The sequence below is a fragment of the Falco biarmicus genome, chromosome W, assembly GCF_023638135.1.
Source record: "Falco biarmicus isolate bFalBia1 chromosome W, bFalBia1.pri, whole genome shotgun sequence".
Taxonomy (NCBI): domain Eukaryota; kingdom Metazoa; phylum Chordata; class Aves; order Falconiformes; family Falconidae; genus Falco; species Falco biarmicus.
Window position 1 is genome coordinate 4,684,189 of NC_079310.1, and position 16,254 is coordinate 4,700,442.

Here is a 16,254-nt window from a genome sequence, read left to right on the forward strand (position 1 = left end):
GAAGCCAATGTAATTATAAGCATTATGCTGCCATAACAAAAAATTATATTATTTACGAAAAACATCTTACTCTCTATGTTTTTTCTTCTTGGTATCACTGGAAGAGTCATCTGCAGAATCTTCACTGCTTGATGAATCCTGCAGATGAAAAAAATATATATGATTCATTACCACAAAGAGAACGAAGTATTTTTAGTATTAAAAAGATAATTCAGCTCCCACTTTCAAACTGAAATCATATTCTTCATGTCTTATCCTCTTCATCCTCCTCAGTGTACCCGCTGATATTGAATAAGATCAGGATTGCTATTGATTTTGTATTTCTCCATCTATGAATATACCATGTCAGCAGAACTCTAGAAAACACTACAAAAACCCCTGTCTTACAATATAATCATTGTGCCTACATATAGTCAGTTTAGACTGCTGCAAGTTAATAAATCAAGATGAAGGTCCTGTCAAAAGCCTGATAAAATCTCCTGCCCTTTGAGAGCTCTCTCTCACCTTTTATATCCTCTCTCATTTAAACACCACTAAGAAAATTTTGAGAATAGCATGTATGTTTCTTCTCTCTCCACTCCTAAACAACAACAACAAAATATCTATAAACTCTACTATTTCCCTAAAATCAATCTCATAGAGATTAAATTTAGATCATTTTTATCCTGGAAAAAAAGTCTTCAGGAAAAGAGTACTTAGCAACAGCTATAAATCAATATTTTAACTATATATGATTAACTCCTTTGCTTAGTTTTAATGATGAACAGCTAAATCTGACAAAAAAGACACACAGAGTAATGATTAAAGACTTATGATCACAATGCCTTTTTTTTTTGGGGGGGGGGGAGGTTGGTTTTTTTTATAATGAAAGAACTATGAAAGGCTGCTTTTAAATAAATTCTAATTCACAGCCAGTGTCCTTAAAAGATATTCCTACTGCACAAAGCCAAATTTTGTTTAGCCTATGGTTTAGGTTTTAAAATTCTCTAAAACTGAAGTATGGCTCTTAAAATACAAGAATTCTTTTATAACTCTTACAAAAGCTGCAAAAATCTAGCTTTCTATTCCATATAATGTTTTTGAAAACTGCAGCAGCTACCTTTATATAGAAACAATAGTGGAAAAGTCTAGTATTTTTAACTGTCTTTATAGAACTCAAAAGGCAGAAAAACAGTGAAAGTTAATGCTACGTGACTTGAAAATTTTGTTCATACAGAACAGAACATCCAGCTAAAAATATCAATCTAAACTATCATTTTGGCACAACTCACCTGAAAACATGCAACTAAATATTCCCCCCCCATGTTTCCTTACAAACATATCAGCTGTTTGAAAATTGCTTTTATAAGACTAAAAATCAGACTTTATAAATATATACACACTTAGAACTTGGCTCTACGTAATTTTATTTTAACATATGGGGTAATGAGACATGCTTGTTTACATTTTATTTACTAACTTATATGTTATTCACCTCTTCTGAACCACTGTCTGATGAGGCTGCCTTCTGCTGTTGTTGCTTCTTGAGCAATGCTGATCTCTGCACAGCAAGTATACTTGGACTGGACTTCCAAAACTGAATTGGAATTCAGATACAAGAGTCATTTAAACCTACTGAAACTTTAAAGTTTACCACATACTTACTTTTCTTAAGATGAGCACCATCACTATTAAGATGGATCTCAATTTTATTAATAATGAAAAACTCACTATAAAATACTGCATGCATTAATAATACCAAATATCATTTTAAAGTAGTGAGACTTCTGCAGAAAGGAATGTTATATAAGAATTGCCAGCACAATTTTTACAGTAAGTATAACAATAGTTGTGTAGGCCTCTGTATTAAGATAACTTTTTTTAAAAAAAAAAAAAGTAAATTTTTAAACTGATCTAAATAAGTCCTTTCAGGCCACTTAGTTGATATATATTTTTGCTTCATATAGGAATACTTAAGTACATAGAATATCTCAAGTTGGAAGGGACCCATAAGGATCAAGCCCAACTCCCTGCTCCTTGCAGGACTACCTAAAACTAAACCATATGACTAAGAGCATCATCCAGACGCTCCTTGAACTCTGACAGGCTTGGTGCCATGACCACTTCCCTGGGGAGCCTGTGCCAATGACTGACCACCCTCTCAGTGAAGGACCTTTTCCCAAGGTCCAACATGAACTCCCCCTGATGCAGCTTCATTCCATTTCCTTGTGTCCTGTTGCTGGTCACTAGAGATCAGCACCTCCCCTTCTGCTGCCCCCTTGAAGTTGTAGACTGCGATGAGGTTACCTCTCAGCATTCTCTTCAAGCTGAACAAGCCAAGTGACCTCAGCCACTCCTCACATAAGTCTTGCCCTCAAGACCTTTCAGCATCTTGGTCGCCCTCCTCTGGACACACTCTAATAGTTTTATGTCTTATATTGAGGCTCCCAAAACTACATACAGTACTCGAGGTGGGGCTGCACCAGTGTGGTGCAGAGTGGGACAATCGCCTCCCTTGCCCAGCTAGCTATGCTGTGCTTGATGCACCCCAGGACATGGCTGGCCCTTTTGGCTGCCAGGGCACACTGTTGACTCATACTCAACTTGCCATTAACCCAACTCCCCCAGATCACTTTCCACAGGGCTGCTCCTCAGCCTCTCATCCCCCCAGTTTATATGTATAACCAGGATTACTCCATCCCAGGTGGAGAATCCAGCGCTTGCTCTTGTTAAATTTCATACAGTTGGTGATTGCCCAGCTCTCTAGTCTATCCAAATCTCTCTGTAAGGCCTCTCTACCCTTGAGGGAGTCCACAGCTCCTCCTAGTTTAGTATCATCGGCAAACTTCCTTAATGTACATTCGATTCCTACATCCAGATCATTTATAAAAACACTGAAGAGAACTAGCCCTAATAATGAGCCCTGGGGAACCCCACTGGTGACTGGCCACCAGCTGGATGTAACCTCATTTACTAGAACTCTTTGAGCCTGACTTGTCAGCCATTTGCTCACACAACATATTATGGACTTGTCTAGCCGTGTGCTGGACGTTTTGTCCTGAAGGATACTGTGAGAGACAGTATCAAAAACATCAACAACAACAACACCCCCCCCCCCAAAAAAAAAAAAAACCAAAAAAAGAATTCTTAAATTCTTAACAGCCTTTGAATCTTACAGTAGGAAATATTTTATTACCTTTCATATATATCATATATCATCCAAATTAAGGCCATATTACACAGAGAAACAGAGAGTTCAGGTAAATTTCATCCATTCCATTTAAGAGATTTCTAAACATCACTTTTTTCCTATACAGAAGAGAAGCTGTATCTAAGCCTGAAATTGTTGTACAATCATTTATAGATATGAAGAAACTAAGCATTAGAGAAACAACTTTAAAAAAAATTAGAAATAACATTATGTGTGGCTTTGTCTTCAAAAATATGCAATAAGTTAATAGACACTTCTGTGTGATAAAATTTAGGTAATTACCTAACTATAGGTATTTACAGAGCTGAGAAAAGAGCCCAATGTTTGTTATGAGATAGAAGCATATGCATTCACTAATGCAATCAAGTTAAAATTCTAAGTAAAAATTATGGAGGGTTTGTTTGTTTAAATTAAAACTGCTCTTGTAAATACTCTGCAGGTGTTTTTTCCCCATAAAGGGTTAATTTATGTTTTGTTTTACCTTGGATCCATCAACTTTTGGTGGTGGTTTAGCTTGAACTTGTTTCTTCTCTCTAGATGTGTCAGACTCTGATTGACTGCCTGACTCTGAACCAGACTCAGAGTCACTGCTACCTGATTGACTGCTACTTCCATCACTACTGCTTCCAGAACTTGAACCAGATCCAGAAGCTGATGCTGACCCAGAATCATCATCTGATTGGCTGCAATTAGAAGTTAACAGAATATTACACAATGGCTAAGTAAATAGGATTTTTTAAAAAGTCACATTAAAAAGACTTTAGTTTCACCTATAAATCAATTGTTAGGCTAGCCCAGACACATGGATAGCATACAAATGAATGCATTGAATTAAATAAATCAGGAATGAAAATTCAGAGTTTAATCAGATACTTTTCACTAAACCTCAAAATGGGGGGCGGGGGGGGAGGGGGCAAGAGAGGGGCAAAGGAGAGAGGGAGGTGAGAATATTAATCATTAATGTAGAGGAGTCAAACAAGGGTATTTCTCACCCACCCAAACCCTTACTTAGCTCTATCAAACCCCACACATTTTTGTGCATATACACACACACACACAATTGTTTTAAGTCTTTTTAGATCAGCAGCATGTGTCCCCTCCAATCTTTTTTTTGAGCATGCATTTCTTCAAAGCATGTATAAACTCCATTTTGTTGTCCTAGGTTTACTTAAGAATACGGGGAAAAAAGTATCTTTAAGGAAGTACTTGATTTGGACCAGCTATATACAAAATACCACCACTTGATTAAATAAAGCATTTATAAAAGTAACTGGAAAACCAGAAGCGTGCTGTCACACAATATAAATCCATGAAGACCATCTTATACTGTTAAAATAACAGCAGTAAAATTCCCCACATAGACAAACTCTGAATTTGTCACTGATTATATGACTTGGCACAAGTCATATAATCAGTAACCTTAGCATATTCTTGAGCCATTGGATTATTCCACCTGTACATTCATTTCACACTAGATTTAACGTATTCAAATAGAATAATATTTAAAGTTAAACATTTATTCCATGACTATTCTAAAACATAGAAACATTTGGTTTTCTAAAACAATTTTACAAAGGAACAGAGTTAAAACTTTAATCAAATTTATCATTAGATTAAATACTACCATACTTTAGAGATATCATGAGGGAAAATAGTGGAATTACAACACCACACAAGCAAAATAATTTTAAATTAAGTACACTTGAGTTGCAAGCATTTAAAAAGAAACAAACCCCCAGTAAAGATAATACCAAAATCCAAAACAATAAAACCCCAAAAACTAATCAGTCTAAACCAGGGGTCCTCAAACTACAGCCCGCGGGCCGGATACAGCCCCCCAGGGTCCTCAATCCGGCCCCCGGTATTTACAGAACCCCCCCGCCGGGGGTTGGGGGGGGAGGGACGGACGGACGGACGGGGGTGGGGGGACCAAGCAGCCACAGGTGACCTTCTGCCACTTCATCCGAGCACCGGCCCCCTGTTTAAAAAGTTTAAGGACCCCTGGTCTAAACCTATCACTGCCAGCAAAAGTCATCTGGCTGTGAAACAGCAAGGGTGGGGACAGAAGCAGCGGTGGCAGCTGTGGTAGGTTGATCATCATCTGCACTAGAGCACACTTAATTGACAACATTTAAAGCCACAAAACAGAAACACTACTCTCCCTGTTGCTAACACCAATTAAATTGTACTAGTGAGAAAATTAAAAAAAAAAAAAAAGCTATTCACAAACTGATTCTTGTAGACAGCACCTCAACCAACTGTCTGCATCTGTTGACTTTGAAAGAAAGAAACAAACCATGTAAAAGCTTCCTTATTTTGAAGTTGGGGATATGAAGAAATATGACTGCTGGGTTTACTTACACTTACTGAGGAGCAACAAGGCTGCTTCCAAACTTTCCATTCCTTTCATCAAGGGCCTACTTCAGGCATGATGCTATAACACTAGCATATTAACCTGACTTGAAAAATAAAAGCAAGGCACCCACTGTAGAATATGACTGGAGTTTAAACTAGTTACCAGAAATTAAGGGCAACATCCACTACAATTCACCAAAGATGTTTTAAATACAATAGTATTATTGTACACAACTGTTACCTTACCTTTAGTGTTGGGTAAAATTAGAGCGTTATAAAACAATAGTATTTCTCAGTATAGCACAGTGCCCTAGGTAAATGTCACAGGGACTGTGGAAGATGGTACATGAAGAGAAGAAAACTCAGCAAGGAGAAACCTTGAGACAAAAGTAAATACCTGCCAGACAAGTCCCTGTGACAAAATACCACAAAAAAATACCTAAATCCTACATTTAGATAAATAAGCAAAAATCATGTCAGTAATATTCACAGTTGATGAGAAATTTTAACAGTTTAATGTTTTTCAACGTAGGAAGTAAGTGGCAAGTTCAAAAACAAAAGGATTGTGAGATAGAAAGAAAAAAAGTCTAATAAATATTGCAAGTATTTGCTCAGGAGCTAGATGCAAAGAACTCAACTAATTCAAAATAATTTTCTTTATGAAGTGATCAACTAGCTATCATCTATACTCTTCATTAAGTAATACCAATCCATCAACAGATGTGGATCATACAATATTCAGTGTTCAGACAAAATACATAGAGGTAAGGACCTTTGCAATGCTACCTCTTAACAATGGCTGCCTGGGAATGGATTTTACAGTGGTCTTAACAAGATCAGCAAAATAAGACCTATCTCATCATCCCTGCTTCTCACAATAAATTGACCCAATTTGGACATGAGGAGGGTAATATGACCAGACTGCATATCAACTAATAGTAACACCTGAAAAAAGAATAAAAGTTTCAAAATCAGTATTCAACTGATTTATTAGTAAATGCAAGATTATAATACAAATCTGTAGCTAGAAGCAAGAGGGATGGGGAGATGAAGAAAGGAAAATACAAGAAACAAGAAAAAAAATAATCAAGTAATAAGGCTCACCACAATTGTTTCAGGGCTACCCTAATGAAACACTCTACGAGAAAGAATGCAGGATTACTACTGTAGACTAACAGCTAATTTATACTTCAGCATGCAAACAGGGATTGAGAGGATGCTGCAGTTTGCACAGCAGTTCATGTGAGAAGGTCCATGCACTCTGTTTGTAGGCCCACAGCCCAGGGAAGTATTCTAGGTCTCTGCCAGGATAGTGGGCACTTGCCTCAGAGTTAAAACCAGTGTTTCTACAGAGAAAGCCCCTGAGATGTCTGACGCTTCCACCCAGATGGAACTCATAAGGAAGGAGATTTCAGTACAGACGACAGGTTGCAACAAGTGCCCAGACCCATCCCCTGGAGAAAAGGTAAGTACCTGCAAAAGATGTGCACAGGTTGATGATCTGTTGCATCAGGTAGCTGAGTTGCAGGAAACAGTTAAAAGTCTGTGCAGTATTAAGAGGGGCCAAGATAGATAGGTGGTTTCAGAACCATGCTCCTGTAGCAGACACCACAGAGAATGAGGCACCTTGGACCCTGGTGACCCATAAAAACAGGACTCCACTTCAGTCTCTACCCTCCAGCATCACAACCAAAAACAGATATGAAACTTTAACAGCTATAGACATCCACAAGCAAGGTCTGCAAGGAGAAACTGTACCAGCAGCACACAGCTGATACCACAAAAAGAAACGATGAGTGCTTGTAGTGGGTGTAAAGATAAAGGATATCAGTTGTTTAGTGTAACTTAGCATTAGTAGCTAGATGTGCTGAAGCCTTAGGCCGCATGCTGTGAACTTTCACCTAGATATGCTGAACTTTTACCTAGTTAACTAAAAGAAGACCCCAGCACCAGTTCGAGCTGGAAGATAAGGAAGCAAGGAAAGCCAATACACTTGTCAGCAGAAGCTGCAACCTTAGAGATAAGAAATGGCCCGTCTAGAGACAATGATGGGACCCAATGAGGAATGGGAAGACCCCAGACCCTAATATTACTACTGGTCAGAACTGTCATGAGAGGGGTGGGGAATTTAGATTGTAAAGGTATAATTGCCCAGGGATTTCTTTGTTCAGGGTCCCTCTGCAGAGGCACCCAGCTTGAACTGTTTCTACTGGTGCACCACTCAAATTATCTTATTGGACTGAAACTCTGCTATTGGATACCTAGGGTGGAGAAACTTCCTTAACAGTGGGTGACCCTCTGCTAAGGGACACTGAGGTGCCCATCTGCCAGCCTGACAGGTAGTCACAAGAGGTATGATGCCTTTCAGGAGCTAAGGCCAAAGATGTTGCCGAGAGGATACCACAACCTGTCAAGAGCACAGACTACTATACATTGCTACTCTTTCACATGGCCATGAATAACACCACAAGCCAGAATCTGGGCAGATTCAAGGAAGACTACAAAGCCCTGGGGGTGCAAGTGAAAAGTATTGGTGCCCAAGTTACCTTTTCTTCCATTTTATCAGTTAGAAGAAACGGTGCAGCCAGAAATAGATGTATAATGTAAATCAACTTCTGGCTTTGTGGCTGATGCAGTCATGAGGGTTTTGGCTGTTTTGGCTTTTATGACAATGGGATATTTGATGACTATAGCCTGTTAGGGAGGGATGGGATCCACCTGTCTAGAAGAGGGAAGGGAATCTTTGGCAGCAAGCTGGCCAGCTTGGTGAGACAGGCTTTAAACTGAAGGATTCAGGGGGCAGGATCTTAAGTGGCAATGCTCCCACCATTGCAACCCAACTGGGGAATAAGCCAGGCCAACTAGAGAAGCAACAAATATTCTTTAGCTGCCTCCCAAGATGAGTACTACCAGAAGGCCACCCACCCCAAGTTCATGTATACCAGCCTGGGGAACAAACAGGAGGAACTGGAGCTGTTCCACGTCCAGTCAGAAAGTTATGATATCATAGGAATAACTGAAACATGGTGGGAAAACTTGCATGACTGAAGGATCACGATGGATAGCTATAGGCTGTTTTATAAAGACAGGCAGGGAAGAAAAGGAGTTGTGCTCTACATTAAGAACCTTGAATGTATAGAAGTCAACTACAGTGACTGTGGAAGCCCTATCAAATGCCTCTGGGTCAGGATCAGAGGGGTCATCTCCAAGGGGGATCTTACAGTAGGCGTCTGCTACCGACCTCCAAACCAAGACAATAAAGCCAACAAAGCAATATTTGGGTCACTTAAGCAAGCTTCGGGTCAACAGAACGTGGTTCTTATGGATGACTTGAACTACAGAGACATTTGTTGGAAGAACAATACAGCAGCTCACACATCATCCATCAAGTTCCTGAAATGCGTAGAGGACTGCATCCTCATACAAAGGATGACCAAGAATGAGGCACTGCTGGACTTGCTACTCAAACCAAGAAAAACTGCTTTTGTAATATCTCAGTTAGTGATAGCCTTGGCTACAGTGATCACAATATTGTGGAGTCTGGGATCCTGATGAGCACGCTGTAGGTTAGTACTAAGGCAAAGGTTTTAGATTTTAGAAGAGCAAAACTTCAGCTCACTCAGAGCTCAGTTGGGAGGGATTCTGTGGGAAGCTTCCATGGAGGATAAAGGAGCTAGCAAGTGCAGGGAGTTTTTCAAGAATGCTCTCCTGGAAGCACAAAAACAGTTAATTCCCTTTAAAGGTAAGGGAAGTAGGCAGAGCAAGAGACCACCTCGGCTTAACTGCAAGCTTCTGAGTCTGCTCAAAACCATGAGAAGTGTGCCAGAGATGGAAAAGCAGACGAATACCCATTGAGAACTACAAGGCCACTGTCAGGGTGTGCAGAGATGCAGTTTGAAAAGCAAAAGCTCAGCTCAAATTGAAATTGGCCAGAGATGTCAAAAACTACAAGAAGAATTCTTCAGGTATGTAAACAACAGGCAGAAACATAAGGAAAATATTGGCCCACTGTTAAACAGCAGAGGTGAATTAGTCACCAACAACGCTGAAAAGGCAGAGGTTCTCAACACTTTCTTCACCTCTGTCTTTACCAGTACTGTTGGACCACAGGCCTTGGGAACAAAAATCCAGGTTGATGCAAACACAAAACATAGACCCACCGTCAGTGAAGGAAGAGTTGGTATGTGAACTATTACAGGAGCTTGACCCCTACAAATCGATGGACCCTGACAATAACCACCCAAGGGCGTTAAGAAAGCTGGCTGACATCATTGCGAGGCTGCTCTCCATAATCTTTGAGAAGTCGTGAGATTGGGGGACATCCCAGAAGACCGGAAGAAGGCTAATGTCACCCCCATCTACAAGAAGGGCTTAAAGGAGGATCCAGGAAACTATAGGCCCATCAATCTTACTTCTGTCCTTGGGAAAGTTATGGAACAAATCCTCCTGGGGGCTATAAACAAGTCAAATGAAGCATGTGATTGGGAAAAGCCAGCACACATTCACCAAGGGCAAATCGTGCTTGACAAACCTGATCATCTTCCATGACAAAGTAACCTGCTCAGCTGATGTGGGGTGAGTGGTGGACATTGTCTACCTGGATTTCTCCAAGGCTTTTGATATGGTTTCCCACAGCCTTCTCCCAGAGAAACTGATGCATTATGGTCTAGACAAGTGGTCCTTGCAGTGGGTGGGGAACAAGCTGACAGGCCACACCCAGACAGAGTAGTGTTAAATAGCTCCTTTTCAAACTGGCAACCTGTCACAAGTGGGGTCCCCCAAGGATCAATATTGGGCCAAATGCTGTTTAATATCTTCATAAATGATCTGGATGATGGGATCAAGTGTACCCTGATGAAGTTTGCCAATGATACCAAACTGAGTGGGGAAGTGGACATTTCAGAAGGGAGGGCCACCCTGCAGGAAGACCTGGATAGGCTGGAAGAGTGGGCTAACAAGAACCTTATGAAGTTCAACAAGGTCTTGCACCTGGGAAAACATAATCCAGGAGCGCAGCACAGGCTGGGTTCTACCCAGCTGGGGAGCAGCTCTGTGGAAAGGGACCTGGGGGTTGTGGTGGACAACAAACTCAATATGGGTGAACAGTGTACTGCTGCAGCAAAGAAAGCCAACAGGATGCTGGGCTGCATCAACAAGAGCCATCACCAGCAGAGATAAAGAAGTCATTATCCCACTCTACTCAGTGCTTGTCAGGCCACACCTGGAATACTGTGTTCAGTTTTGGCCCCGCTATACAGAAAAAGATGTGGACAGGCTGGAGAGGGTCCAGAGAAGGGCCGCAAAGATGATTAAGGGACTAGGAAGCCTGTCATATGAGGGAAGGCTGAGAGAATTGGGTTTGTTCAGCCTTGGGAAAAAAAGGCTTAGGGAAGACCTTAACACTATCTTCCAGTATTTAAAGGGTGGCTACAAAGAAGATTGAGACTCCCTTTTTACAAGGAGTCACAAGGAAAAGATGAAGGGTAATAGGTACAAGTTACTCTTGGGGAGATTCTGATTGGACACAAGAAGAAAATTTTTTCACAGTGAGAACAATCAGCCACTGGAATAATCTCTTCAGGGAAGTGGTGGATGTGCCCCAACTTTGGACACCTTTAAAATTCAGCTGGACAGAGTGCTGGGCCATCTTGTCTAGACTGTGCTTTTGCTAAGAAAGGTTGGACCAGATGATATTTGAGGTCCCTTCCAACCTGGTATTCTGTGATTCTATGAACTCATTCCCTAATCAAGCTATTTGGAGATTGCAGCAATTGAAAGAAAACATCTTTGTATCAATACCACACACACAAAAAAAAAAAAGAAGTCTCTTGCCTAACAGGACTACTTACCTATTCAAACAGAAGTTGAATGGAAATTTTCAGCCTGACATTTATTTCTCGGTTATCTTTAAAGGGTAACTACCTACATATTAGAATACATAGGCAGTATAAGAAACAAATCAGTATCAGCCAGACTACCAACTTGTATGATCAATTTCCAAGGTAAAGCAATGCCTTACTTGTTTTTGAAGTAATACTTGTAAGAATGTAGCAACAATAAAGACAACAGACATATTTAACTTTCTAAAAAAATTTCTAGAAAATCTCCAAAATATGCCAACTTGCTTGGAACAAAGGAAAAAGTGTTATCTGAAGGGGAGACTAAAAGCCTACTTTTCCCCTCACACCAAAATGTCTGCAGCATTCTACCCACATCTCTTAAGGAGTACCCATAATAGAAACTGGGATATTGAAAATTAAGTCTTTTGAAAATTATGTCTTACTGAAAAACTACTGTAGTAAGCTACTGTAGTAATAGTTTTCAATTTCAACTTCTTTTCAACACAGCTACTAGCAGTTTGCTACACCATGTCAATTCACCACCAGAGATCATCCCTTTCCAGCACTTTGCTTTTGCAGATGTAACTTCACTGGGATATATATGTACTAGGCTTTTTATTTTTGTTTCACTTGTCTAGCGCTGACCTAGTCAAAATTTAACATTCATTACTTCTCAGTATCACCTACGCAGGGCCCAGATTCACCCTACCTCAGGACTTAATTATAGCAAATTTTTTTGCTACAGTATTTTATCTAATGTATTCATGAAAGAAAAATAGAACTCACCTCCCCCAGCCTTCTCACATTTTACTGCAAACACAAAACTACTGGCATGCTAAGGGGTAAAAAACAGTAATGGAGAGCAGCCTTCCTTTCTCCCTAACATGGGCACATTAAGCAACCCTTAGTTATTAAAAATTAACATAAATTTCTAATCCCTGCCATGGGATATCTATGACCCTCTACCACATGAGCAGTAATTCAGATTAAACCCTAGAAGGAAGGATGGAATTATTTAAGAAAAGGTACAGTTACACATATGCATGTGTTAAAAAAAAGTTACATCTATCATCTCCTTGTAAACAGAGGGAGAACTAAGGAAGAAGCAACTTCAAAATTTCACTTTAAATGTTCCTACATTTACTCTGAATTTCAGCAATTCTCACAATTTGAAAACGGTACAAAGCAGCAGTATGAGCTATCACAGCTGAAGCCAAACACCTTGAAAACAGTCTTGGTCCTCAAACAATATATTTGCCTGCTGGTGAGTGATGCTCCACAAGAATAACTTATTTTGACATTACTATTAACGCCCTCCCCAACCTTCCAACACAGCACCCCCTTAGTGGTGTCAGTGGAGTCTGTAGAAGGAACAGACTCAGCTTTTAAAAAAACATCCTACCAACTTACAGACCCCACAAAGCAGTGTAAGAGTGAGCACAATTGAACAGGGCAATATTTCTTAAGACTGCTGTCCCGAAACCAAAGTATAAAATGGTGCAAATCAATACAGAATTTAGGAAAACTAAATAAATTCCAAATGAAAAGGGTTTTTGCTGTTGTTGTTTTCAATTTTAGTACATGCACACACATTCCACGTTGCATCATAACAGACAGTTGTTTTTCCAAGTGCTTAAAATGCTATGCAGTCTAATACTTTTCCCCCTTTCTTCAAGGAACATTACTGATATAACTAAAAAGAAAGCCCCCAAAACAACCAAAAACTAAACACACACACACCCAAAAAACCACTGCAGAACTCATTACACTGCAACATCTACCAGGATCACTGTAAGTTCAGATAGATTTTTAAAACTATGGCAAACAACTTAATTGTTTGAGGTTTTGAAGCTTGTAGGAAAAGACATACAAGATATAGAAGTTTCACATACATTTCTAGCAGCTCAGATGACATTTTCTTGACCCACTAAAATGAATACTGTAACAGCTATTATAGGGCAAATCCAATCATAATCAGCTTGAGAAAAGTTCACATTCTTTTGAGAACTTGAAAGACAAGCAATCTCTCACTCCAATAACTTCTATCAGCAGCATGTCAGATGTGGTTTAATCATTCTTGAAGTTGAAAAGGAAAGGAGTTACAGTTTAAGACAACATGTACATTTTCTATAAATAATCATTGCAAGCTATCATTACTAACCAAGCTACAAGTGAGAGCATTTCAGACTATACCAAAATTTGATTTTAAAAATAGTTGTTCCATTGGGGGAAAGAGAAAACACCCCTCCACACCAAAACACAACACACTTTCATGATAGCAAGACTGTTTTCTTTCATCCTTTTATTAAAAGAAGCAGAACCTAAGTTCTATAATAAAGGCATTTAAAATGTAAATTCATGGAAATAATAGCTGTGAGGTAGTCATATTTTAATATCCTTGTTGTTTTCTTTTCCTCTTCCTCCTTTGCCTATGGGCTGGTTTGATTTTCCCTGCATTATCTGTGGCATAGTATACAAGCAATTCCTCCTCTAGCTAAAGAGCTTTAAATATTATCTGATGCTGTTCAACTAGGGTCCATAATTTGTCTAACTTTTCTCACAATGAGTAACACCTATTAACACAAAATAGCACCACTGACCTCTACAAGATTAATCACTTGAACTGACACTACTAATTACTGAGATTCTGGTATTGTATCTCTAGTGTTAGGATGCAAGAAACATTAAAACTCAAATATTTCTTCAACCAAAGACTCAGAATGCGGTCATAATTACCTGTTACCTAATGCTGCATCCACAGTGAGCAGCTGTGTGGTGCTTAGTTGTCGACTGGGGTTAAACCATGACATGCTGTTACATAAATATCTCGGGAACAGCAATTCTGATCCTCTGCTCTCCGGAGTTCCTCTTACACAAAATGCTTTATTTCTTGCCCCCTTTTCTTCCTGTACAGTCCAGGGTCAGTGCCTTTTCTTTAGATGCTTTCATTTGAAACAGTTCAGCAAAAGGTGAAAGAGGACACCATACTCATCCTGTTGTGAACACCTGAAGTAGCCTAAAAGAGAGGGTTTGGGTACAACACAACCAGCCTTTTTTCTCCTCTTTCAAAAAAGCCTGCTTGAAACTGGAGGTAAGAGGCAATCTTCAGGCACCTAAGCCTAAATTAGAATGTCTTTCTCTCACCCTTTCTGAATATACTCAAGAGACTGGTAGCAAAAACATACATACCTTATATATAATGAGAGAAAGAGACAGTGCACAAAAGTTAATTTTCAGTTAGCTATTCACCTGCATTTGTCAATTTACCCTATTCCACCTTGTCACATTATGTCCTCCCTTTACTCTACTCTTGCGTTGCTGTCCTCTTCCAATCAGCTCTATTCTTCCCCCTCCCCTTCTTCACTGATGAATGTGCTTCCAAGAGACTAAACATCAACAGAAATTATAAACACTATCAAGACTTGAATTGGAAGAACTCTAGATCTAAAATTGGGCAAGGCAAATTAAGCTACAGAATAAAGATGCTGTTAATATGATGCATACAGAAAGGGAATATTGTATTTGCTGTTGAAGAGCATTTGTGCTCTTTTAGATACTTAATTCTGTTACTCAAAACAGAATTTCTGTTTTTCTAAGTCCCTCTTTCAAAAATGTGTCACATAAGCCTTCCTCCCCCTGCTTCAAGCAATGTTCTATATTGTTTATACATTATAGATATAAAACCCAGTAAAATTAAAACAGCGTTATTTGATAAAAGGTATTCTTGAATACTTACATACACTGTATTTTGTTCAATTGAAAAAAAACAAAACACACACAAAACCCCAAACAAAACAACCAAACTCAGAACCAACAACACTAAACAAAGACAGGAATGCATGAGACTGCACAAACAGCTATAGGAGCATCACAGGACCATGGAAAAAAAGCAGTGAAAGTGATGGATAAAGCAATAACGATGACCTCTTGAGTCCTGTTGAAGGACTTTTCTACTATGCAAACAAATCACTGCAATGATGACAAAGTTAACTGACAGTGCTAACCTGCAGTAGTAGGCATGCAGGAATATATACTAAGAATTAATAGCATGCCCTCAGGATGGGATTTCTACATAAAAAAGTATAGTTTCGTGTGTGTTAGCAAACCAATGTAAAGTCTACAGGGAGCATCTTCCAGGATATATAGTAAAGAAGCTTCCCACACTCCTAGCCCTCAAGTCAAATAGTTGCATTTGTACAGCAGCATGTCAAATCTGATTTGGTATGAAAGTTTGACACAACTAAGAAGTTAGTCTATTACATTTTATAGACACTGTCTCTGGATATTCTCAGCATTTTCAAGAGTAATTTAAGAGAGATCCACAAAAGCAGTATTTATTTTCAAACTATTTTGCAAGATAGCTCACTAAGAGTACCAAGAGGTAATTGTTGCATGTTTGCACCTGTTAATTTTTCAAACCCCAATAAATATCTATGAAATAAAATCAGAGTATGCTTTGGGAAGATGACAGAAGACAAAGAAAAACATCACTGACAAACATTAAAAGCAAGCGTTCTGTCACAGAGTCACTAGTTCTTTTCAGTAGTCTTTGGTTTAGCTTCACTAGCTCACCTCTTAAAACAAGGTCCCCCTGATCAGAACACACAACTAGGAATAGTCAGCTAATTTATACAGGGCACTAACTAGGAAGAGAAACTTCAAAACAGAAAGCTACACAAGCCATGCTGCAAAGGCACTGTTAGAGCATTTAGATTCCTGTATAAGGTCTGGGTTGATAAAGGACCCAAGAGAGGATAATTTATCACTGCTGATTTAGAGGGCATTCATTACATTAAACTGCCTTAACAATCCTCCAATTTAAAACCAACAGGAAACAGAATATCAATTTGAGCAAAATAGAAGTTTAAC

At 39.3% G+C, this 16,254-nt stretch overlaps 1 protein-coding gene across 4 annotated transcripts in view; it reads right to left on the reverse strand.

Annotated features, from left to right (window-relative positions):
- LOC130142131 (chromodomain-helicase-DNA-binding protein 1-like) overlaps window positions 1-16,254 on the reverse strand; it is a 74,523-nt gene that overhangs the window by 50,664 nt on the left and 7,605 nt on the right. For 3 of the 4 annotated variants that reach the window (XR_008819299.1, XM_056323573.1, XM_056323571.1), the window contains exons 3-5: window positions 3,672-3,873; window positions 1,475-1,576; window positions 71-138 (exon numbers count right to left, since the gene is read on the reverse strand). Coding sequence is in view for 3 of the 4 variants with exons in the window: in XM_056323573.1 (XP_056179548.1) it covers window positions 71-138; window positions 1,475-1,576; window positions 3,672-3,873 (372 nt within the window). In the remaining variant the exon portion in view is untranslated. The remainder of the gene's footprint in view (window positions 1-70; window positions 139-1,474; window positions 1,577-3,671; window positions 3,874-16,254) is intronic. The other variant, XM_056323572.1, reaches the window with a different exon arrangement.